This window comes from Rhinolophus sinicus, linkage group LG04 (genome assembly GCF_036562045.2).
Source record: "Rhinolophus sinicus isolate RSC01 linkage group LG04, ASM3656204v1, whole genome shotgun sequence".
In the NCBI taxonomy this organism is placed as follows: Eukaryota; Metazoa; Chordata; class Mammalia; order Chiroptera; family Rhinolophidae; genus Rhinolophus; species Rhinolophus sinicus.
In genome coordinates, this window is record NC_133754.1 from 138,860,945 (window position 1) to 138,887,633 (window position 26,689).

The 26,689-nt window shown below is 38.5% G+C and overlaps 1 protein-coding gene across 7 annotated transcripts in view; it reads left to right on the forward strand.

Moving 5' to 3' along the window:
* Positions 1-26,689, forward strand: part of LOC109446342 (histone-arginine methyltransferase CARM1) — a 243,019-nt gene that overhangs the window by 185,240 nt on the left and 31,090 nt on the right. For all 7 annotated transcript variants that reach the window (XM_074330494.1, XM_074330493.1, XM_019729679.2 and 4 more), the window contains 2 exons: positions 12,050-12,227; positions 16,883-16,973. In XM_074330494.1, coding sequence (XP_074186595.1) covers positions 12,050-12,227; positions 16,883-16,973 — 269 coding nt within the window. The remainder of the gene's footprint in view (positions 1-12,049; positions 12,228-16,882; positions 16,974-26,689) is intronic.

Below are 26,689 nucleotides of genomic sequence, written 5' to 3' on the forward strand. Positions count from 1 at the left end.
CACTTACTCGCTATTTATCTTCTGCTACCAGAGGACCAGCGTAGAGATTGAAAGGGCAAAGGATGATTTTTTTTTTTGTCTTTGAACTGTACCTGTGTGTTGGTAATAACTTTACAAACTAGGATGGGAACTGAATTCCAAGGGCTGCTATATCACCTTCGGTGAGGTAATTAACAAACACTTATTGGATGTCTTCGAAGTGCCAGATACTCCGCTACATGAGCAAAGTAGACATGGCACCTGCTGTCAGATATTTAGTCTAAGAGAGAAAGTTTACCTTCTAATAGAGGGGAAATAAGCTGGTTAATAGGATGTACAAAGGCACAACCCTCTTGCCCCCACCTCCACGTAACTGTGAAATTGCTTCTAGAGACATTACGTATTTCTTTTGGTTACTTTATAACTTGGTCAGAACATCCTTTCCAAGCCTAGACAGCTTGTCTGTTTCCTTGATGCTCTTCCCGTTTTTGAGCATTCTGGAACAGCTTTAGAAGGAAACAACCGTGTGTGTTAAAGTTGCCAGTGTAGTAGTTCTTTTTTTTTTTTTTTTTTTTTTTTTTTTTTTTTGCTGGTGGCCAAACTATAGGATTGGCAGCATTTCCCTCATAAAAGTTCATGAGACTTTGTCTCTTTGGAGATTCTGCAAATGATAAGGGGGCATATAATTATTCAGTACAGAAAACTTCTGGACTCCTCTAACTCTGCCCTTAAGTCGCCCCAATGAGAAACAAGGAGAAAAAGTCCATTTATTTGCCTCTCTTTTCCTTCCTTCTGTGTCTGTCTCCCTCATCTGTCATTCTCTGTGTTTCTCTCTATGTGTGTTGTCCTCATTGCCCTGCCAACTCGTTCTTGTTTGCAAAGGGTTTTTGGAATCACATCTCTGGCTGGTTCCCCCAGGGGCCCATTTACTCTTTCTTAGCAGACTTTAGAAGGCCCTATTTTCTGCACACTGATAATTAAGCACCAGTGGCCCATGAGGGGTCATATGCAGTGCTCAGAGCTGTAATCAGCTTGATTAGAGGCAGGAGGCAGGTGTGTACTGAAGAAGGGAAAGGCAAAAGGGAGAGAGACAGCATAGATACCTCCTCTTCAGACCCTTCTCAGGAAGGAGCCACGCCATAATGCTACTATCACCAATCACCATTATGAACTAAACTTGACGAAACACATTGATAAATATAATCACTGCTGTCCAAGTCTGCCACTGTTTTGTGATGTGTCCTTCGGTTGGACACTGACCTCCCTAGGACTGAGTTTCCTGAGTTATAAAATGACAGGATCAGAACGGGTAGTTAGCAAAGAAGTTTAGCTTATTCTATTTAAGTAAAGCAAAGCCATTGAACTTTTTAACAGTGAGGTTAATATTGCTTTTTTAAATGTCTGAGCAGGTATTCAGAATTGCCCATTAAGGGATGGGGCTAAAAGAAAGATTGCCCAGGTATACTATTGTTTGGGGGACTGACTGCTGACTACCTTTTTTTCTTTTAAAGTAATAACTGTATACCTGGGAAAGGGAATCAAGCAATATAGGTAGATCTAAAATAAAAAGTAATCATCTCCCACTCACCCACTCATGCCTATCACAGTTTCTAGTGTGAACTGCTCTGAACTTCCATTTAATTTCTTTAGCTGATTGCCATCATAACTGTATATCATCATACGCATATTTCTGTTTCCTGAATTACCTGTTTTGGATATACTGTTGACTTGCAATATAACAGAGGAGAAATTTTCCTCTTGAGGTACAACTCCCAATTTTGTTTGGTTATATTATTTCTACATTGTCAAGGTTTAGAATACTTAACTAAGTCTTTGTGGGTTGTCTCTGAAAATTTAAACCCCCAGAAAAACATATTAAGTATAATGATCATATACTTAATAGCTTTCCCTATGGAATCAAGTAGTTTCTTTGGACTCACAGAAAAGAAAATGTTATCTCATGTCACTGAGCTCTTGCTACTCAAAGAAGAATATTCTATATATCAAAAATGGATAAACTTTTAATTTCTTTCCAGATTTCTTCATTCATCATTTATACTCAGGTTGCCACTGTTTTTTCTAGGTACAGTGTCCTTTTTCTTATATATTTTTCCTTTTGACTGATTCCTCCTATTTTTTTCATATGACATACAATTTAAAAACCTTTGAGTCTTTCTATGTCTAAAAATGCTGTCCATTTCCTCACATTTTTTGGATTTGGGCTGGGTATAAAATTCCAGGTTCAAAAGTCATTTCCCTTTGAACATTCTTTATTATCTGCTAATGTTTTATGTTGCTGATGAGAATTTGGTATCAATATAATTCTTTGTCATTTGAAGCAAACTTTTTTTTTCTCATAACTTCGAATGCTTTGGGGATCTTTTCTTTATTCCTAAGGTTGTCACATTTTGCCATGATGTACAAGATCTGACAATTAAGTTTGAAAACTCATCCTAGAAAAAGTGCTACATACCTCATTGCTGCATATCACTACTGTCACCTTCGAAGTACTTCCCTTGGGAAGCTATGTACCAATGTCAGCATCTAGTCCACCCTTCAAAGCAAGTTTGGAACTCTTTTTCTGGAATGGCCATCAGAGTTGTCATCATATTACAGTTGATGTCCTGGATGTCATCAAAATGTCTTCCTTTCAATATTTCCTTTATTTTAGGGTAAAGAAAGTCATTGGGGGCCAGATCAGGTGAGTAGGGAGGGTGCTCCCATACAGTTATTTGTTTACTGGCTACAAACTCCCCCACAGATAGCGTCCTGTGAGCTGGTGCATTGTCATGATGCAAGAGCCATGAATTGTTGGTAAAAAGTTCAGGTCGTCTAACTTTTCACACAACCTTTTCAGACTTCCAAATAATAAACCTGGTTAACTGTTTGTCCAGTTGGTACAAATTCTTAATCGCTCTGATATCAAAAAAGGTTAGCCACTTTATTGCAACAAGTTCACAAACTTAATTATCAGATCTTGTATCTTGACACGGACTAATGTTTAGAGCTAGTCCACCCTGCTACAAATTCAGTAGACTCTTTCAGTCTGAAAACTAATCTCTTTGTTGAGTTCTGAGATTTTTTTTTTCTATTATTTAACTATTATGTCCACATCTACTTGACTATTCTTTTATGGATTTTATCTGTTTGAGTTTGCTCTATAGTCAAATTTCCTCAAATTTATTTTACAGATCACTATCTTGGTGTTAAACTTCGGCAACTCACCAACTGAGTTATTTTCCAATAATCATATTCTTAATTTTATAGCAGCCTATTCTTGTTTGATGGCTATAAAATCTCTCCTTTCTAAGGTTAGTAATTTAAAAAAAAATAGTTATATTCTGTTTTCCTTGGAGTTATTTGTTCTTTTGTTAATTTCCAACTTTTATGCTGTTTTCCTCTAACATCTGGAGATTCTTGTTTACTCATTCTTAGCTGATGAGTAAAGAACTAGGTTGCTTAGTATAGATAGTTAGTGAGTCTGTGTGCCCAATAGGCCTCTCTCTTGTAAGGGAGAGAAGACCAAAGCCTTTGCCTAAGTGTAGGGAGGATGTGTTGACGAGTAAGGGTCTCTATAAAGTAAAGGGGTGTATAGCTCACTGGTAGCCTAGGAACCTGCACTGTTGCCACCATAAGAGTTTTATCCTGGGAATGGAACTTTGGATGGTACTCCCTCATAGTTTTCTTCACTCAGAGTCTGAAATTGGAATCCAGTTACCCCCATGATCTTCTCTGCTTCTCTTTCCAGCTTCATTATCCACACTTGACTCCCTACTAAGACATATCAAAAAACCAGTGCTAAGAACTTTAGCTGGGTATAAAACCCAATGATGTCAGCCTCACAGAGTCCATATGCCTAAAGCTGGGGATGAGGTGAAAGGGAGTGGGGATTAGCCCACAAGGTAGTTGCATAGGCTGCTTCTGCTCTTGGCATTTGCTGACTCAAAATTTGGATTTTTTTTCCTGACTGTATTACAGAAAAACCTTTCTTTACTCTGATATTTAGGGGTTCAGAATAATGTGTTCTGTTTTCTCCACTAATGCAATCCAGTCTACTGTATGTCTTCTAAAATCTCCTCAAACTTTGTCCTCCTCTGCTACCTCTTTTTAATGTACATGCATGGTAAGGTTTCTTTCTGATTCAAATAATTTCCTGTGTTTCTATGGAGTCTCAGAAAACAGAGGAGTCTTAGATCTCTGCTTTTACTAATATTTTTCTTTAAAGAAAAATCACTTTGCTGTTTTTATATTACCTTGTGATAAAAAACTAAGCAATTGAAAAATTTAACAAAGAAGCAAAATTTTAAACCAACGTAATAATCATCATTAAGACTGGATGAATAGCATTCCAGACATTTTTGTGCAAATATGCAAAGAGAAGAATAGGTAGAAATACTTTAAGGAAGATGAGATTATGTGATCTGTTGTATTTTAAATAAACAGTATTAAATAAAAATCAAACTTTATTGAATTTAACAGAAGGAAAAGACACTGAGGTAAAAAAGAAATTGCTCAACTTTAAGAGCTTCTTCACGCATAAATTGCTTTCTAAAGAATTCCTTTAAAGTTACAGAAAACAGTAACAAATTCAAATCATTCTTTTTTTAACCTTATGATAAAAATTCCTTTCTTCCTATGAAAGAGATGAAGTCATTCTCATATCTCTTCCTTCCTTTTCTCCCTTTTGTTATATATTTTTATGTTTTCAAGTTATGTTTTTCTTACTGAAATATAAACAAAATTCGTGCATTTTTAAGTATTTGTTCTAGAATTAAATGGACTCATTTCTAACTATTAATCTTTGTGTTATAGCTTCTTCACTACCTTTTTTAAAATTTAATACATCTCTTAATTATGTAGATTCTTTTTTTGTTTTGGCAAAGCATTTTTTTTGTAGAAGGGTTTATGGGTGCTATATACCCTGAATTCTTTCATGTTGAAAATGTTGAATAGTACCTTCTCTACATTTAATCTTCTTTTGGTCACAATTTTTTTTCTTTTGAATTTTGTAGACATTGTCCCATTGCCTTTTTAAAGTGAATGTGACTATAGAGGAGTCTAATGCCAGCCTGCTTTCTTTAACTTTTAAGGCTATTTATTTTTCTGCCTGGGTGCCCTAGGATTTATTTTTTTCCTTTAAAGCCAAAATATTGAGCAGAATATATTTCCAAGTTATTATTACTGTATTAAATAGTCCTATAACCACTGTGTATTTTTTTTTCTGTTAACAAATTCATTTTTTTATTTCTGGGAAATTTTCTTTTAATAGATCTTTGAGTGATTTTTCCATTCTATTTTTCTATATGTCTGAGACATTGATTACCTTTATGCTGCTTTGTTTTCATCTCTTTTCCCTTTCTATTAGCTTCTTTCTGATTGCAGAAATCCTTTTTAATTTGCCCTTTTTGTCCTTTTTAATTTGCATTCATTATGATTATCTCAAATTTTTCTATTAATAGCATAATTTTAAATTTCTTATTAGAAAATATTTCATGCATACAGAAATAGAGGTGAGTATAAATATAGGGTATAAAGGATTCTAACAAAATAAACACACACATATATATATACCCACAACCGAATTTAAGAGCTAGAATAACTATGTATTAAAATTCTTGTATGCCTCTCCCAAATTCCCTTTCTTCACTCTCAGAAGTTACCAACATCTTGAGTTTTATGTTTACTGTAAAAGTTTTATATCGCATTCCGTGTTCACCACCAAGAATCAGTTCTCCTTCCAACACCATATATTTGACCCCCTTTACCCTCTTCTACCACACTCCCTCCCCACTTACCCTCTGATAACCACTAAACTATTGTCTGTGTCTGAGTTTTTGTTTCTTTGTTTATTTTGTTTCTTTGTTGTGTTCAGTTTTGTATCCTACATATCAATGAAATCATATGGTTCTGGAAATTTTTCTGTCTGACTTATTCCACTTAGTATAATAATCTCAAGATCCAACCATTTTGTCGCAAATAGCACTATTTCATATTTTTTTATAGCAGGATAGTATTCCATTGTGTACATATACCACAGCGTCTTTATCCAGTCATCTATCAAAGGATATTTCAGTTGTTTCCATGCCTTGCCACTGTAAATAAAGCTGCAATGAACCTCAGAGCACATACATCTTTAGGGATAAATGTTTTCAGATTTTTTTGGTATGTACCCAGGATAGGGATTGCTGGGTCATATGGTAATTCTATTCGTAATTTTTTGAGGAACCCCCACTTCCATAATGGCTGCACCAATCTGCATTCCCACCAACAGTGTATGAGAGTTCCTTTTTCTCCACAGCCTCTAATTTTACTAACCATTGTCACCCCACTAAGTTTTAATTTTAAAAACTTCAAAACTACAAAAAAACAAAAATGGGCTGGCCCAGTGGCTCAGGGTGTTAGAGCACATGCTCCTAACTCCGAAGGCTGCCGGTTCGATTCCCACATGGGCCAGTGGGCTCTCAACCACAAGGTTGCTGGTTCAACTCCTTGAGTCCCGCAAGGGATGGTGGGCTCCACCCCCTGCAACTAAGATTGAACACGGTACCTTGAGCTGAGCTGCCGCTGAGCTCCCGGATGGCTCAGTTGGTTGGAATGCGTCCTCTCAACAAGGTTGCCGGTTTGACTCCCACAAGGGATTGTGGGCTGTGCCCCCTGCAACTAGAAAACAGCAACTGACCTGGAGCTGCGCTGCGCCATCCACAACTAAGATTGAAAGGACAACAACTTGACTTGGAAAAAAGCCCTGGAAGTACATACTGTCCCCCAATAAAGTCCTGTTCCCCTTCAAAAAAAAACTACAAAAAATGTTTTAAAAAATAATACTATCTCATTTGGTTGGTTGCCTCTTATATTCACCCCAACAAACTTTAATTAAAAATAAATAAATATAAAAAATAAAAAATGAATATCAAAAAATATATTAATAATTTAGTATATCCTAATCATTACAGTTTATTTTTTAATACATTTGTTTTTTTTTAATTAAAGGAATCATACCATGTATTCTTCAGCAACCTGCTTTCCCCCCCCCCTTAAAATTCTGCTTATGAAGTAATTTAGGTTAACACATATACCTCTAATTCTTTCTTTTTCACTGTTGAGTAGTATTTATAGTATGGACATACCACCATTTATTCATTCATTTCCCTGTCAATAGTTACTTAATTTTAAAATTTTATTTTGTAACTAGCAATATTATTATAAAAAATTAGTACAGGTTATCTTGTACACTTGTTCAAGAATTTCTCTAGAATGTACATTTCTAGGGGGTGAAATTTTTAAGCTACAGAATAAGTACGTCTTTAGCTTTATTGAATCATGCCAAATGGTTTTCCAAAACAGTTATATATAATTTAAATGTCATATATTCTTTTCTTGGATACTTGTTGTGTATTATTCTGTAATTATGTTGTTTTGCTTCTTGATTGGTTTCCTTGGGTCTGAAATATCCCTTTTAATCTCAGTTCTGTTGCTTTATCATCTTTTCTTTAAATTCTTCTATTTAATCTATATTCTCTTTGACATATTTTTTGTACTTTCTCATTTGATTTGATCCTTGAAATAACACTGTGGAATGGGTACTATTATTATTCTCATTTTATAGGTGAAGAAATAGACTTCCAAAAAATTAATGGGTTTTGGCCACAGTCTTACAGTTATGAAGTAGAGGATCCACAACTAACACCCAAGTCTTTCACCTCCCAAACTCTTGCTCTTTCCACTGCTTTGAGATAGAATATAATTAATTGCTATATTGTATACCATGTTTCCCCCAAAATAAGACCTGGTCGGACATTCAGCTCTAATGCGTCTTTTGGAGCAAAAGTTAATGTAAGACCTAGTCTCATTTTATTATAAGTAAAATGAGATATCATTTTACTGTAAGTAAAATGAGACCGCATCTTACTTATAGTAAATTAAGACCAGGTCTTACTTATAGGAAAATAAGACTGGGTCTTACATTAATTTTTGTTCTAAAAGACGCATTAGAGCTGATTGTCCGGCTAGGTCTTATTTGGGGGGAAAACACAGTAGTAGAGCCTGTGATACTAATTAAGTTTCCAAATTGGACAGGCATGAATAAACTACACATATTTAACATACACAACTTGATGAAAAACGTCCCAAATGAGATAAGAACAGCAGGATACCCTGATATCCTTGATCTATCTTGGAAGTTACTGTGATAGTAAAAGGGTGAATTCTGCTGCTACCACCTAAAGAGTGTGTGTGTGTGTGTGTGTGTGTGTGTGTGTGTGTGTGTGTGTTTTAAGCAACTGGTACCAGTGACAGGATTATTGGCACAGGCTTTTGAAACCCAATGTAATAACAAGGAAACAGGATCAAAGCAAGGACGTGGTGTGGGTTTACTTGTACCTTGATGGTATCTTGGGAGAAGAGCCTTTATTTGGAATCTCTCTCTGTCCTGAACTCTTAGAGAAGAGCCAGGTCACAGAAAATACCTGTGAATATGGTGGGTAATGGAGCCTTCCTTCTCGTTAGGGACCTTTTCCAGCACTTAGAGGGACAGAAATTGAAGTTTATTTTTTCCTGGAAATGATAGTTTTACTGAGTTGGAGTTTTGAAGAATGATATATGAAATGACACAAAATTATCTCTACTGAGAATCCTGTAAACCAAAGATGAAGGAAGGCAGCAAGACTGATTCAAAGAATAGAATGTGTCATATCTGGAATTAGCTGCTTCTGTGTCTTGAGCTATTCTTGGTTGAGTTTATGTCCTATTTTCAAATATGTGTCAAGGAACTATATTCAAACCTAGGATTATCAAATAACTATTTTCATTGTTTCCTAAAGATTGATCTATGGGTGATCTATAAATGTTCAGGGGGGAAAAAACTACAAAGTATTCAAATAAGTTTGGATGTCTTTGATTTCACCAGGCCAAAAAGTTTCATTTCTGTAGAATTCCTTAAAGCCATTAAAATGCTAATGGACTTTGAATTTGTAAGAGGGACGTATATTATAAAGAAGTTACAAAATTATTTGATCATGAAGTCTTTATGTTCATGGACTCCTGGAATGTACTTTGGAGAAATTTTGCTTCCTTGTAATCATAAAATGTTAGAACTAGAAGGAGACTTAGTTTTTAAATTCTAATTTTGCAAAGAGAGAACCTAAAATTTAGAGTTGAGGTGATTTTCCCAAGGTCACGGAGCTTTTTGACGGTAGAAGAGTGACTAGAAACCGTAGCTTCATTCACTGGATCTAGTACTCTTTGAATCTGGTAAAAAAAAAAAAAAAAAAAAAAATGAAGTCACAAGATACTGTGACCTGCTGGCGGTCCTGTTTGCTTGCTCACTTCCACATACGCAATATGTTCTTCTTTACCAGTGAGAATAATGACTCAGAATTTTTTCCTATGAATCCAAAATTGCCCTCCTGACGTCTCATGAAATCCTCTCTCTGACGCCTTATTATATCTCTGATCTTCATGGGGGTTCAAGAATCTGGGGTTATTCTCTGAAAACTCTCCACACAGAGTAGATCTCATGTTCACTTGGATATTTTATCATATTGGTTCCTCCGGCAAAACTTAGACAGAAACCTTTCTTTCCAACATCTTGTTGATGAGGCTGTTTTATACACTGAGGATGTGTGGACAACATCACATCCCACAAGCAGAATTTAGAAAGGGCTTGAAATTTAGAAATGGAATCACCTTTCTGGCAGGCAATGGAGCAATGTGAGTCAGAAACCCCTAAAATTCCGTACCCTTTAACTTTGAAGGAAGTAGTGGGAAGTATGTCCCCAGGTTCAATTGTATTATTATTTGTCAGTACACTATTATAATAATGAAAAATGTGATATAACCTAAATATCCAATAACACAGGGTTGGTTAAATGAATCAAGGTACATCTATGAAATGCTATATAGCTAATAAAAAATGTGTTGTAGAGCTATTCATGGAAAGATGTCTAAAACAGAGCCTCCCAACAAGCATGCCAGGCACTGAGTTTTGATGATCTTTGCCCTCATGGGAGCTGCTCAGGATCTAGTGTAGCATGAGCTCCCAGCTCAAATGTCCTTTCCTGTTCACCCTAGGGTGTCATAAAAATAACTTATTTTTAAGTGTGTCATGATATAAAAAAAATCAGAAAACTGGTCTAAAGCATATTACATGAAAAAAAGATTATGAAGTATTACTATAAAGTATTATATACTTTTATAAACGGAGATACACTCAAATGTCTTCTGGGAAATATACCTGGCCTACATCTTCATGATGGGAATGCAAGTGATTTTTAGTTTTGTGTTTTTGCTCATTTGCATTTCTCATTTTTAGTGAATGCTATTCCTTTAATAAAAATAATACTGTAACAATAATAATTTTAATACTTAGCCCTAAGCGCTTAATATGCTTTATTTTGTTTTGGCCTCAAGCAGGCCTATGAAGTAGGTACTACTATTATTATTTTCATTATATAAATGGTATTTTTAAATTCTAGATTTGAAGCTATTAGGAACTGGGCAAGTTGGTGCAGGCAGAAAGGAAAACGTGGAAATGAGATATCTGAAAGGCAGAAATAACAATAAAATAGAGCTAATTGTCTGTGGGAAGCAACTATGAATGCATCCCGGATACTGAGGATTATAGTGTTAGTGATCAAAACAGAATCAAGGAAAGACAAGATTATATAAAGATTTTAAGGAAATTTAAGGGAATGGTTAGTTTTTAAGAAGAAGCTGAGGTTGGCTCTTGTCGATACTAAGGAGATGACAAAGCACATTGGTAGAAATGTTAGGTGATGGCTGGAGCTCAGGTGAGAGCGAACTTTGGACAGTCATCCACAATGGACCCATTGCTGAACCATACATGTGAATGGACTCTCCTGAGAGGAGAATGTTCAGAGAAAAGCAGGGTACCAAAAGCTTTAACCTTTAGGCCTTGTCTCCACATCATCCTGTGAAGTTGACTTTCATGGGTGGAATGATGATAAATGGAATTCCAAGGGTCCTTGTGCATGGGTAAATGATGACAATGGGTGACATGTTAAAATAGTTTTCTTTACTGTTTTTCCTTGGATCAAAGGTTACTTGATTTCTTTTTTTTAAAAATATAAGTAGAAAAGACATTTAATAAGCTTAAAGGGCACATGTAGGTGAGCAGCCACCCTAGAAGATAGGGTTTGAGGTGAAAGATACACAAGCCATGTGAAGAAGTGATCAGAAATTGACAACTGAATCATGATAAATTCATGGTATACTGCATTTAGGATGAAGAAAGGGATCAAGTTAATGAAAATACACAATGTAAGGTCCCTGATTATGTATAATTACAATGAGCAAAGATGTAAATGTCTCAGGGTCTCAGGGAACCACGACTTGAAAAGGAGTGTGCTGTGTATGTTTATGTTGGGTCATGTAGAAAAGGGCATATTTGGCATTAAGAAGAGCTATATTAGAAATATAATAAGTACATTTCTCTTCAAGTTCCCTCCTTTGAGTAAAGTCATTAAATAGAATACAGAGGACAGCAAAGAAGAATGACTCCATGACTGTAAAATGTACTTCTAAAGACAGGTTAATGAACGTGGTATTATATTTGGAATCAAAAGATCAAGGGATAATTTAATAAGGATCAATATCATTAATTCATGTAAGGTTATTGTACAGAACTTTTTGGCATCTTTATTGCAGGCAGAACAATGGGAAATAAACTGAAGCTATTAATAAAAAACAATCCCCCCGAAAAGTTCATGTGCATACATATACACACACAGAGACTCACCCGACTCATACATACACACACACGTTTATGTTTTTATAAAGAGTCTAGAAGTGTATGCATCAAACTACTAATAGTTACTATTTGTATGTGGTACAATTAGAGGTGTTTTTATTTGTTTCATATCTGTATCCTCTAATTTATATTAAATATGAAATATTTGTGCAGTGAGAAAAAATATTTTTTAAGTATTTATAGAAACAAATATGCCACTTAACCTGTTATTCCTACCACACCTTCAATCCTTAACCTGTAACACTTATTTTTCATAAGATTCTGTGTAACAATAATACTCGTACCCTATTTAATCTTTTTCAGATGTTAGTGAAAAATAACCACCTTTCAGACAAGATCATTGTTCTGCCAGGGAAAATTGAAGAAATCTCGCTTCCTGAGGCTGTAGATGTGATCATTTCCGAACCGATGGGATACATGCTGTTCAATGAAAGGATGCTGGAGAGTTACCTTCATTCCAAAAAATGGCTGAAAACAAATGGTGAGTTGGCCAATCCTGGTTTGAAAAATAGGCTAACTTTTCTGTAAAATTTGACATCCTTTCCCCCATATTTAATTCTTGACAGAAAGGAACAGAGAGCATTTTGTATTTCACCAATTCTTTGATTTTATCGTCTTATTTTTCCGTAACAAATGAGCTAGTCTCCCACCATAAAGATATTGATGGCAGTGGCCCACATAGTATTCAGAATGGACCAGTTCAGAATTATGCATTTTTGTCCTGGTTCTATCACTTTCTTCCTTCAGGAAGAAATATTTGACCTTGTCTCATCTGTATTACTAAAAAATAATCTCTTAAGCCTTTTCAAGTGTTGGCCTTCTATAATGTGAGAAACTGGTGTCTGCTTGTTTTTTCTGACATATTCCTTTACTATGTGTTTTTTTCCCCTGTGATCACTGTCTATATTCGAGATAAAAATACAAAGCCCAATGCACATTTGTGCTTACCAAATGTCTGCCTATGCTAATCAATTTGCATAAATTATTTTATGAAAACCTTACAAAGCATGAATGATGAGGGTTTTTAATTTATTTGAAGGGTTAGTGCTGAGATTCTCCGTGATTTTATACCCCTTTCCCAGGGAGCATTTGGCAATGCCTGGAGACATTTTTGGTATCACAACTGGCATCTAGTGGGAAAAGCTAGGGGTGCTACTAAACATCCTTCAATTACAGGACAGCCCCCACACGTCAAAGAGGTATCAGCCCAAAATGGAACCGTGCCAAGATTGAGACCTGGCTTAGTGGGAGGTACTATTACAATCCCCACTTTATCAAGAGAATACTGAGGCAAAGCATCTTGGCAAGGACACATCTCTAATAAGTCACAGAGCAAAGATTTGACCCCAGGTCTGTCTGACCCTGAAGCCCACACTCACAACTCCTACACAGGCACTGACTTTCCACTCTTCGCCAGAGAGAGTGCACATGTTCCAACAACACATTTTTTAAATCGAGATGTGAAGGTATCGGGCCAGTTTTAACAGTTGCATCTCATGAGAATTATTGCTTCTTGCCTTAATTGTTTTCCTTTAAATTACCAAATGTTGTGGCTCCCTACCTTGATGTCCAGTGAAGACAAAATAGCAAATAAAAGTGCAACTTGTACTCTCCAAGTTACTCAGTGTATGCATGTGAATAAAGCCTGAGCCTCATCTGTAATTTCCTACATGGTTCCAAATTTAGGGGTCATAAATATGCATTTTAAAAATTCATGTGCAAAAAAGAAACCAAATAACCTTAGGCAAAGTATGCCTAATGTCCAGAGCTTCGTCAACATTTCCGTTGTCAAACAGCCCGATGACCTTGGAAGCCTTGTGTCCAAGCGATAAAATTGAACTGTGGGAGATGACAGTGAAGGAGTAAAGCTGCTTGGGTTTCTTCTTCATGCCCACCAGGAAGAAGTTTTATAGTTTTATCTGGATTTTTTCAAATGGGTGGGTGCTTTCATGTGATGATATTTTCTCACAAAGTTAATTAATGTGCATCTGATTGAGCCTCTCTGAGCTGAGCATTTCCCCAGATATTTGAAGTGGATCTGAAATTTTGTATTGGGCTATGTATCTTTAACTAGACAAGTTGAAGTAAATACTGATTTTATCAGCTTCCTACCCTGTGGGTTCCTGAGGGAAGAATGATTGACTTTTTCCCTAATTATTTTTATTTTCCATCAAAATAAGACATAGTTTACAACATCAAATAATGACATGAAGGGTTATAATAAAAGTAGTATACCTGTGTCACATGTCTGCCTATCTGAGCCTGTTCCCCAAAGACAATCCCTTTCAACTCTATTCTCCGTTTCTCCTATTATTTACCTACATATTTTTATGTAAAGCTATCATATTGCTATTCTTGTCACTGGGCAGTTGAGAAGTTAGTTCTCCTACATAGCAGCTCTTTCACATCTTGACGCACCCTCCCTCCACCTAGCCTCTCAATATATTTATTAAGGTCCTCAATCCATTATCCTAATCCTTGGGGCCAGATACACCTCAGAATTCAGAATCTGGAAGACTTTGGAAAGATAATAAGAGTCATATACCATATAATATTCAATGCCTCCACTGGGATCTGGGGCATCACTCCCCAATGAAATACATTGTATTTCTGCACCAAAACATAGGACTATGCATGGCAAGTGAGATAAATAAGGACTTAACTAGGCTCACATCAGTTCAGGTCAGGTTTGGCCACCGAATGATATTGCAAACTCTGTTGCTTTGAAGAGCTTTTTGGATTTCAGAATTTAATATAAAGAAATATGGACCTAGATCATTATAGGCTAAATATTGGTTAAATCAATCATCAGTGTTTACATTATTATGACAATGTAAATGTTCTTAAGTGTTGAATCAGGCGATATAGTAGGTGCATATGATTGTGTATTTTCTCATGCAATCTTTTGCTTTTCTTGGAGCTAATTGCCTTGTTTTTTCATTAGCTTAGTTTTCTGTATAGCCGTGACTAATTTTGTCCATGCTCCAACAGGTCTGACAGATCCTGTCAGCATTTACTGTGGGGAAGGCTTCTTCCTGTCATCCCTCTGTCCTCTCCCACTCATGAACTGGTTGGTTTCCAGGCTGTCGCATCACTACCATACTTTGACTTTCCCTCATCATTCTTGTGCCTTCCTCTTTTTTGGTTTACACCATCATTTTAGCAAAGAATATTCTCTAACAGGTCTGGAGAATGGGTGCTTGAGAAGTTACTTTTTATTGAGTCTGTGTATTGCCATATTGCTAGGTAGAGAATTGTAATTTGGAAACAGTGTATACTCAGTATTTTTTTTTAAATTCAAGTTTATTGGGGTGACAACTGTAAGCAAAGTTACATAGGTTTCAGGTGTACAATTCTGTAATACATCATCTATAGATCACATGGTGTGTTCACCACCCAGAGTCAGTTCTCATCACCAAATATTTGATCCCTTTACCCTCATCTACTACCCCCACCCCCCTTACCCTCTGGTAACCACTAAATTATTGTCTATGTCTATGAGTTTTGTTTCTTCATTTGTTTTTCTTGTTCTTTTGTTGTTTTCAGTTTTATATACCACATATCAGTGAAATCATATGGTTCTCGACTTTTTCTGTCTGACATATTTCACTTAGCATTATAATCTCAAGATCAAGGCATCGTTCTCTGGTTTCTGGTTTCCAACATTGCTATTGAGAAGTCCCATGCCATTCTGACTTCTGAGCCTTTAAAGTGACAGTTTTTCCCTGTGGACACTTTTAGTATCTTGTCTTTATGTCTAGTCTTCTTCGCGTGAAACTTTTAAATTAGTGTGCTAGATGTGTAGTGAGTATGTTAAATCAGAATATTCTTTTTCTTCAACTCTTGGAATTTTTCTTACATGTCACCTTTGATGATTTCCTCTCCTCCATATCTTTGGGATTTTTATTAGGCTTGGGCTCAGAACATTCTCCTCTGAAGCTTCCCAAGTTTATACAAGTAATGACACATATTACTTTTTTAAGGTTGTTTCATATCTTTCTATCTTGAAATTGAAAAACCAACCAGCAGTCATTATTGTTCTGACAGCAACACATGAGATTTAGATGATGACATGAATGATGTTACAATCATGCTTTTTCTCTGACTACCTTGGAAAATACCCTAAATAAAACAATCTGTTCTGCTTTAACAGACATTGAGTTAAAGTGTGGGGCCCTTGACTGATGAGGGTCCAGCCCTGGATTTTGCCCTTCCACTTATTAGCTCGGAGATTGCAGCTGAGCCACTTAAATGTCCCTGTTCCTTAGTTTTCTCATTTATAAAATGGATATAAAAAGGATTAAATGAATTAATACATAGAAAGCCCATAAAAAAGTTCATGGCAGAGTTAACAAAATCAAGAAATTTTAGATATTTTTTTTTTTGACAGCATCTCACGTTTCTTAGGTGATCCTCATTCTGAAATTGGGTTGATAATTCATCTTTCATGTGCAGTTTAATAAATGACTCTGAAAAAGAAAAAGAGTCTACCTGAAATGACAGGAATAGTAATGCTAATCACCAGGTATACCTACGCAGGCATGCTAGTCTAGGTGGTCATTTGCCCACCAAAGAATCTGCCTTTTCCCTGGCGAGGTCGGGAACCAAACACAAGTACTGGCGTCCCAGCGTGGAGGGCGGTGAGCCTGCATATAAGCATAGATTCTAACAGCACTTGAAAAGATAGTCAATATGATTATACACGGACAATGTCTGAGAAGGGAAGTAATGTGATAGAATGATGGAATGTTGATTAGTTTCAAAGCTAAGTTGTTTTTACAATAAAGAGGGAAAAACTAAAGTAAGTACCCAGAATCCAAGCACAGGACAAACAGAAAAGAAAAAATAGCTGAGGAGGTAAATATGTCAGGTTGGATGCCTCACCTAGGACTCTACAAGCTTTTATCATTACACAGCTTTGGGACTTGGCTTTGGTAGTTTTATTTTTTTTTATATCCCCTCTGATCGTCTGCCTAATTTTCTTATCCTTGCTTTGAGGCAAAATTATATTTTAGCCTGTTGTGTAATAAAAGAAATAGATGAAAGAATGGAATTGGTGAAGTGGCAGGTAAGTGGACCCTTCAATCAGAAGGCGGTAGGAGTCAACTTGTGGGTCTGTTGTCTTTTGCTCATTAGGAATGATGTTCCCGACATTCAGCGACATCCACTTGGCCCCCTTTTCTGATGAGCAGCTCTACATGGAACACTACTCCAGAGCCAACTTCTGGTAATGTTCTGTCTTCCCTTCCTTTTCCTTCAGAGTGAACCAGAGTTTCTAAAATGATTGACCTTTGGGTCACGTATTTGGGGCGAGGGCTGTCCTCTGCACTATAGGATATTTAACAGCATGCCTGGTCTGTACCTACTCGATGCCAATAGCACCTTCCACCCAGTTGTGACAACCAAAATGTCTCCAGACATTGCCACATCTCCCCTTGGGGTCAAAATCATTCCCCCTTGAGAACTGGAATAGACAAATCAGAATTGCTTATGCAATATCAAACACCCAAAAGACTTCCCTGATACTAAAATTACAACAGCTTACCTTGCTTGTTGGACCTCCCTTCCCACTTTTCAGCACCCATTCCTTTGGCTCAGGCCTATGGCTTCTGTCAGAACATGCCTTTGTCAGAGAACATATCAATCAGTACACCTCGATGTAAATGAGTTGATCAGTTTGTTTTGTTCTTTTTGGAGTTTTCTTACTAATTGGCTGTTGGCTTTTGGGCAGTTCACATTACCCTCTGAGACTTGGTTTCTTCATTTGTAAAATGAGAACTAACACAAAACCCCTGCCAGGTCTAAACCACCATGCCTTCTGGCATTCTTTTCTGAGTCCTGGTTTTTATGAGGAGAAGGAGGGAAGGAGAATGATGATACTGGACCCATGGGAGGGAGAAAGAACAGATATCATCTGAGTGGGAATGTTAGATGTGTAGAAGGAGCAGAGGTATGTGCTGGCAGATGGATGAGGATGGATGCTAAAATTTAAGCCTTGAGTTCTGGGTGAGATGTGCAGAGTTGATTTCCTGGGTTTTCTCCTTGTAATTCTATCCCTTGGTGAAGAGGCAGCAAATAGGATGTGCTTTGGTTTCCTGGGTTACAAAACTCTATATGGAGTGGGGTCAAAGGGCTAAGATTTTTCTTTTTCCCAATCTCTTTTTCTCGCAAAACTGGCTTCTGTACACAGATTTATCATATTTCATGGCTCCTGTACTCAATCTGTAATTCTGAAACTTCAAGCAACACACTTTCCAATGGGGGTGAGTGGGCTTTTGGTGCATGGGGGTCAATGAGATGGGGGAGACCTTCATTATGATTATTGTTCTATAAGGTCATGCCAACTGTAAATGTTTATATTTTAAATGTGACCTCCTGAGTCAGTGGAGAACTCGGAGAGTTAGGAATGCAGATAGCAGAGTAGACCAGTATAGTTGGGGAGGTTGGTTGGTCAGTCATTCCTTATATGAACTTCCAAGTGTACTATCTGCTGCCATCTTACTACCTTGAGAATATTAGTGATCTCAGTGGACTGGCTAGGCTCCCCATCAGCATACAAACATGCTCCTATTTATTCCACCTAAAAAGAAAAATGAACAAACTTTCTAATATCTCACTTCCCCACTTGGCTACCACTCGTATCTCTAAGTCCCTTTGCAACAAAATTCCTCAAAAGGGTTGTCTGTACTCAGCCATCTCCAACTTCCCACCTTCAGCTTCTCTCAAGATAGTCTACCAAAACCCTCTTACTAAGGTGACCAGTGAGTGCCCTGACTGCCCCATTGCTAAATCCAGTAATCAATTTTCACTTGTCAACTTATTTAACCTACCGGCATTTGAGCAGAATTTGAAACACTTTTTGGCCCCACATTCTTTCGATTTTTCTCCTGCCTTACTGGTCACTTTCTCAACCCGCCTTCCTCTCATTGTTACTTGTCTCCTTAACCCCTTGATGTTGGCGTGCCTCAGGACATAGTCTTTGGACCTCTTCGTCCGCAGTTCAGTTGCTGCGAACTCCATATTTTGCCATAGCCAACTGCCTCCTGGACATCTCCTCATGGAGACACTTACCACGTCCAAAACTCAACTCCTGATCTCCGTGCTCCCATCCCAAACCTGCTCTACTCAGGATCTTTCCACCTCAGTTGCTGACAGCTTTCTCCTCCCATTCATCAGGCCCAAAACATTGGCGGCCTCCCTTTTTGTACCCCATGTGTAAATCATTAAGGAATTATATTGGTCCCACTTTCAAAATATATCCGGAATCTGACCAATCCTCAGTATATTCACTGTTCTCCCTTCATCCCAACACTGTCAGCTCATCTTGATTATTGCAATAGCTTCTTAACCCATCTATTCCCAACATTCCCAGAACCTCCCAGTGGGTTCCACCCAGTCTGGCTCCCCATTTCCTACCACGTTCAATCAGCTCCAGCGACACAGGCTTTCTTGCTGAGCCTCAGACACATCAGACGTGCTCCCACCATAGGGCCTTTGCATTTGCCGATCCTTCTACCGTGTTTCCCCGAAAATTAGACCGGGTCTTATATTAAGGTTTGCTCCAGAATATGCATTAGGGCTTATGTTCAGGGAATGTCATTCTGAGAAATCATGCTCGGGCTTATTTTCCGGTTAGGTCTTATTTTCGGGGAAACACGTTATCTAGAATGCTTTTCCCTCAGTATTCACATGGTCACTTCCTTCACCTCCATAACGTTTTTGTTAAACGCCACATGCTCACCAACACCTACCTTGACCACCCTGTTTAAAATGGCAGCCATACCACTCCCAATCCCACTTTTTCTGCTCTGTGTCTTTTTTTTTCTCTAGCACTTATCACCTTCGAAAAGATACATAATTTCTTTCTTTATTATTGTTTCTTTTCTGTATCCCTCCTGATAGAATGTATGCACTGCAAGGCCAGAATTCTATTCGTTTTCACTAATGTCTCCCAAGCACCCAGAACAGTGCCTGCTACAAGGCAGGCCCTCAGTAAATATTTCTAAGTAAGTAACAACTCCAATAATCTCAAGCATGTACAGAAATAATTTCTATTAAGATTTTAGTTAGTATATTTCCAATTTGTCTGCTCTTTTTCTTTACAAAATTAGAATCATACCATAAATGCCATTTAATAGCTTTTTTTCTTTATTTTTTTTTTACTTTGAAAATACCTCATTGATATTTTCTTATATCTTTTAGATATTCTTTTGCTCCAGAGTATTTCTTTTGTGGCTCTGTCATAATTTATTGACTCGTGCTCCAATGCTAGGTGTTAAATTATTTTAATTACTGCTTTAGTCCTGTAAATTATACAAGAATTAACACTAAGGTGTTGTTTCTATATTCTGTGAGAACATAGAACTTTATAGAATTCTGTATCCTATATTCTATAAGAAACAGTGCTAAAGTAAGTATCCTATTATAGAAATCTTGGTGTGCATTCTGATTATTCCCTTATAATAAATTGCTAGAAGCAGAATCACTGGACCAAAAGGTGTGAAGAAGGAACTTTAAAAAAAATTGTTCTTATATATTGCCAAATTGCCCTGTGGAAAAGTTTTACCAATTAACACTTCCACCAGTAGTATATGAGAATGTCTGCTGAGTCTTGCCCATACGGGATTTTTTTTTTTTCAATGCTAATTTGATTTGCAAAAAAATAGTAGACAGTTTATTTTTAATCTGCATTTCTTTGATAGCTGGTTCATTTGAATGGTTTTATTTCTAGTTAGTCAATAAGCACAGAAATATTTTTTCAAATATATAGTGATGAAAATTCCCAGCCTTTGCTTTCCTTCTAATTCCCCTGCCTTTCTAAAGTGGGTTCTGCACTAGACTACACGCGTGTGGGCCTTTTGTTGCATTGATCCAGAGAATAGGTGGTGAAAGCTTGCATGGTTTTTGTTAGAGAGGCAAAGAAGTAGAAATGCTGGCTTAGAAGGAAGGAGATGCAAAAAAAAACAACAACACGAGTTTGGGTGTATTCTGAAGGAGTGAGCTGAGAGACTGAGGGACAGCTAACGGGCTACATACATAAGAACGTCAGATAGAACTAGTTTTCAGTCCTCACCTGACTTTCCTAGCAACAATGCTTGGCACCACGGGCCCTTCACTTCTGGAGCCTAAATCGCATTGTCCTCCTTCCTACTGGCCCCGACTTCTCAGTTTCCTTTGTTGACTCCTCCTCCTGACCCAAATCTTCAGCGTTGGATTGAATCCAGCTTAGTTCTTAGATGCCTTCCTCTTTCTGTCTATACTCACTTCCTACTGATCTCATTCTGTCTCCTGACTGTCAATACTATCTTTAGGCTGACAACCCCCATAAGTTAGAGCCCCAGTCCAGACCTCTTCCCTGGAACCATAGACTTTGGGTGTCCATCTGGCTGTTCACAAACCTGCTTGGATGTCTATCAGGCATATTAAATTTAACATATCCAAAGACCAGCTGCCTCTTCACCATCAGCGCCCTGCCCACCCCTGCAAAACAAAAAAGAAACAAGCAAAACAAAAAACACTGTTCTACGACCGTCTTGCAATAGTCTCTCGACTCATTTCCTGTTTTAAACAACAACTGAAATGTTCTCGCTAATACATAATTCGAACCGTGTTCTTCAGCTCAGAACCCTCCAGTGGCTTCCCCTCACCTGCATAGTAAAAGCCAACGTTCTCGCAATGGGTAGTAAGACTACATGGTCTGGTTCTACCTGCTACGCCTCTGACGTCTCCTGTTGCTTGCTCTCTTAACGCTCCATTCTGGCCTGAATGGCTGGTCTCCTGGCCCCCCCCCCCCCCCCCCCCCCCGCTTGAACATGCGAGCTTTCTCCCACCTCACTGCTATTCCCTCTGCCTGAAACACGAGATGGCCCTGTGGCTCGCTTACACCTACTTCAGATCTTAGCTCACATTCATCTTCCCAGGGAGGCCATCCATCAGTTAAAAATTGTCATCTCTTCCCTCCTGGAAACGCTTATCCGACTTCTCACCTTGTTTTCCTCTATAGCACTTACTGTCATCAGCCATATTATGTGTTTTTACTTATTTTATTTATCTTCTGTCTCCCCCATGAGACTACAAGTTCCATCGATTGGCTGTTTTGTCCCCATCATCTAACCTAACTAATAATAGTTGCTCGATACATTTTTGTTAACTGGAAGATAAATACATTGATTTATAAGAATTTTTTATAAAGGATATTAAGACTGTTGTATTTTTTTCAGAATTTCCAATTTGCCTTGTAATCTTCTTCGTGTTATTTTTCACCACAAAATAAGTGAATTTTTTTTTATGTAATTAAATCTATCAATATTTTATTGTTTCTTTTTTTCCCCCTTTATTTGGAAAAGGGCTTCCCCATCCTAAGTCTGGTATTAACTTCCTTCTACTTCTCTCATGTCTCACTTCTTCCATGTAACATTTTAATTATTTACATTTAACTCTAAAATTCATTTTAGTTTAAGTGTGTGGTAAGCATATAACTTAACCTTTCTAAATAGCCAATGAAGGAGTTCTCTCTTAGTAGACAGGATTACTGCATTGTGATGTTAGCAGCAGCCACTTACAACATTAATAATTTCCTTTTCTTAACTTGATTAAGATTTCTGGGCCCTTATTAATTAAGATTCTGTAATGCATCTCCTGAGAGTAAAGCTGAGTCATAAAGAATCATCATTCAGAGCTGCAAAACTTTGTGTGATGGGTACTGCTGGCCGTATTGAAAACAGCTGGTGCAGGGGTTTTAAACCAATGCCTTTCAATACAATTTTAAATGTGTTTTCATATAAAAGAATATATATCCATAGAACCAACCAAGAGGAATAACCAAGTATTCTCAAGAAGTTGAAAATGAAGCTAGTTTACCTTATCACATTTGTTATAGTTCCAGAACATAAAGGCATAGGCAAACAGGCAGTAGTTGAAAGCTGGATGAATCAGACTCTAGAGGCAAGTTAATTGAATCTCTCGGAGATGCAATTTCCTTATTTACAAGTTAAAGATAACGGTGTTGTTGACCTGGGGATGGGAGAGTTTCAGCTTCAGCGATGGGCCCTCTATTTGTGTTTTGCTACCACAGTAGCCCTTTCGTCGCAGGGCAGCGTGAGGGTTCTGCCACATGCTGAATATGTCTGTCCGAATTGTGCATCAGAGACTGAGGAAATAACCACAGGGTGGGGGTGAATGGACCCCCAGTGTTATGGACTTTGTCCAAATCTTCATTTGCTGCTGTCCCCCAGAAGCCCTTACTAACCAGAGGCATTCTGAATTCCCTGGTATCCTTATCAATTCAGCCTTCTTATCTAAAACTCCTTTAAAAATCGAGGTAGTCTCCTTTCTCTAACATAGTTACTTTGTCCCAGAAAGCCAGGTCCCTCTGGAGAAGGATTGGGGCGTATTTCCCATAGAGGCTTGCGATGGCTCTGCAGCCCTTCAAGGGACTGGGCCTCCACTTCAGTCGTGGACCAGTGGTCTCTGCATCCGCGATTCAGATCTGGAAATTAGATCTGGAAATTGGGTGAGGGGCCCGCTCTTTCCACTGTGACTGTTGATGTCATCCTGCTCACCAGCTAGCAAGATGTTGTCGCTGTTGTTGTTATACAAATTGAGTACCATTCGAGGGACAGCATCTGTCTCACCTCTCTGGTACCCTGGGGTCTATTAGCAGCCACCACGGATCCCTGTGGGTCAGGGTACCCTTGTTACTACTCTCACCTTGTTGTCTGATGCAATAATAATGTAAATCTTGCCTATGACAGTTAATTACCGCTTTCTTGCTTTCGACATTCTGAAATCCCACCCGAACTGTGCGCGTCACAACTTAATGGCAACATCACCTACCTACCAACGATCTACTGAGGACAGTCACCCTAAACATCTCAGAAATGCCACTGTTCTCTCACTGGTTCATTCCCTGTGACATTTATGAAAGGAAGGTTTCCTGGGTTTTGTCTGAGAACATAGCCAAGTGGACTGTTCTTGCACCTTCCATAGTAAATCCATCTAGCGTTGCCACCCCTCTGAGCCTTCTAACCTTTCCTCAATGCTCTGCTGCAGGAGTTCTGGAATCTCTACCTCAGGCCCTCATGATAACCAAGCTTCAAAGTGACATTAGGAGACCATTAGGACTGGTGTCTTGCTAGAGCATTGAATCCTGTGTGCGCTCCCTGTCAATTAATTGTGCCCAATCCTTACCGACGTTCTTATCGTCTAACGCCCTTAAAATCCACTCTCATACGTATTTCCCTGGTTCTTAGCAGAAAATCTTAACCAACTTCTTTCTGCCGTTTCTCAGGTATAGACGTTATCTCCTCCTGGAATAGCAGTTGCACTTACTGCTCAGGCTGTGCTGGAGTGATCCGCCTGACAGCAGTGAGGGATCATTAGCCTGGAGGCAGACCTTGAGAGGAAGTAATTATCCTGCAAGGCTGGGCTTCAGGAGACGTTGTGCAGTCTTTAGGCAAAGGGCAGCTGCTCTCCACCGGCAACACAGAAGACAATTCTGCTTCTGCTGGCCTGAAGGATTCAGGGGAGTTAGGAAGGTGTTTTCAGGATTCTCTGCCTTGTCCCAGGTCTGAGTGCTACTCTTTCCCTGTCAGAGCCCCAACTGTGATACTTAAGATCTGTCAAGGTTGCACGTCCAATCTCCTTTGCAGCTCTTCTACTATTAGTGTTTTACTATCTTGGTGGGTTTTCTTTGGTGGGGGGGCTACTGGGGGGGGGTAATTCTGGTTTCAGGAATGTGGTTTGTCAAATTCTGTACCTGATTTTTAGCACAGCAGGCCTGGAAGTACCAAGGAGATAGGAATTCCCTTAAATCCTGCTAAGGAAGCCCTCTGGGTTTCCCAATATGTCTTAAGTTGGGAGTTGGCTGCCCTGAGAAGATAATTTTCTTTTTGCAGTGCTTCCGATGCGGTTAACAGAGGCTTGCCTGCTCCCCAATCCATATGATTATTGTCACCCCAAAACGTCAAGCACACAGTCACCATACAGCCCAATGCTTCACCTTCTGCGTTTACTGCATCCTGGTTATTAACCACCAGTGAGACCATTAGTAATTGTGATGAAACCACATACCAAGGGTTATCACCCCCCACTCGCAATGACAATTCTATTGTCATCAAGCTGATGAGTGATTCCCTCTTGAGGATCTACATTTGTAGGGCCACACCTGATATTGACTGCCTTAGCTTGGGTTCCCCAGGAATCAGGGTCTTAGACAAAGCTTACTCATATTCAGGTTCATTGAAGAATGTAGTCCCAGTGAAACAAGAATGAGGAGAAATAAGAGTGAAGCAGAGAAGAAGGGAGAGCAAATGCGAAAGTGCGTTACTGAGCTGACCACCACGTGGAATCGAACACCAAAAGATTTCTTGATCGATCCCTCAGGACCGTCTTTAAGAGGATGAATCAATTATATTTTAGGACAGTTTATACAGCGGGAGTGGGGGAAGTGAATTTATCCACTGGCTCTTACCTCCCCATTAGTCAGCTATTCACCCCTCAACACTAACTAGCCTGCAGTTCTGGGCTGTGCGTGCATGGGCACCAGTGGGTCTCCTGGCCCCTTACGGCCCAGAGTCAGCAGGGATGCCCTGGGGCAGAAGGGGAGGGACACCCAATGCAGGCCTGAAGTGCTGCACTGCTGGGTTGTCCTCATGTGGAGTCAGATGAACTCACACCTTGACATAGTGGGGCCAGAACACGTGGCCAAGGATTCCAGAGACAAGTAAGACTGAGCCAATCTGACACTTAAAAGGTGATTTACCACTTAAGGAGCCAAAAGAAAAGGAACAAGTTTCTTTTTCAGAGTGCTATGAGTGGATGGTATGCATTCATCATGCGTGACAAGGGCAGAGCCAATTGAGTGATACCAGGGATGCCACTGGTGAATGGCTTGTAGTCAGTTATTCTTGACAGAAATCAGAAGCCGTGCTTGCAAAGGACAAGGGAAGATACATGTAAGCAGAATTCTGCCATAAGCAAAGAGAGCTCCTTTCTCACACCTGTCTACTCTGAGTGTGCTAAATGTCCTGTTGACCATGGTACTGCTGAGAACCACATTGTTTTTAAGGAAATCCATTCAGCTGAATGGACAAGATGCTAAATTCTACCGAGAAGATAATGGATGGTTTGTTCCTAGGCTAACTCTGCCCCCAAACTGAAATTTCTACTAGAGTTTCTTTTGGCATAGGTAGAGTTTAGGCCTCTTGTCTTTCCCAAAAATATATTGGGCCCTGATAGTCACTGGTTTATAGAAACACTTTGGATCAAATAAGAACATTTCAAATTACTATGTAATACAACCAAATTTTTGTAAGAAGCTAAGTATATGCACAGAGTATCACAAAGAAAGAACTTTTGCAGGAATACTACCATGATCAGTGCAATTATGTTTGGATTTTCATAGGCCACTGTCCTTGTTTCATTGTATTTCAGTGATTCCTGGGACTGTAATTTCCTTTCAACTACCCAGTATTTCTTCTTGATATTTCCTCTGTTTATATCTGCAGCTCTTGAACTCATCTGGCATTTGCTCATAGAAATAAGCCTTAATTTCTATAGCCATCTTTTTATGTACGTTATGTCAAACTCATAGCTCTCCTGTAATATTCTGCCGCTGGGCCCATCCATACTCATCTAGGCCTGTGTGGTCAGGGATGTAGTATTGCAGTTTCTGGGTACTCAGGCATCAGAGCTGTCTGTTTCCAGACAGAATTGCCAAGTCCAGCAGACACCCAGCTCACCGTGCCCTGGCCTGGTTCTAATTGCTAGCACAATTTAGTTCAGTACTCACAGAATTAGGACTCTACTGAATTAGGCAGCTATTCATCAAAATTATGGTTATAACACATATACAGGCAGGCTCTTATTAACTGTTTTCTTTAGTAAAGACTCTTGGTTTTAAGTGACCAAACACCCAATAAAAAAATGGCTTATGAAAAAGAA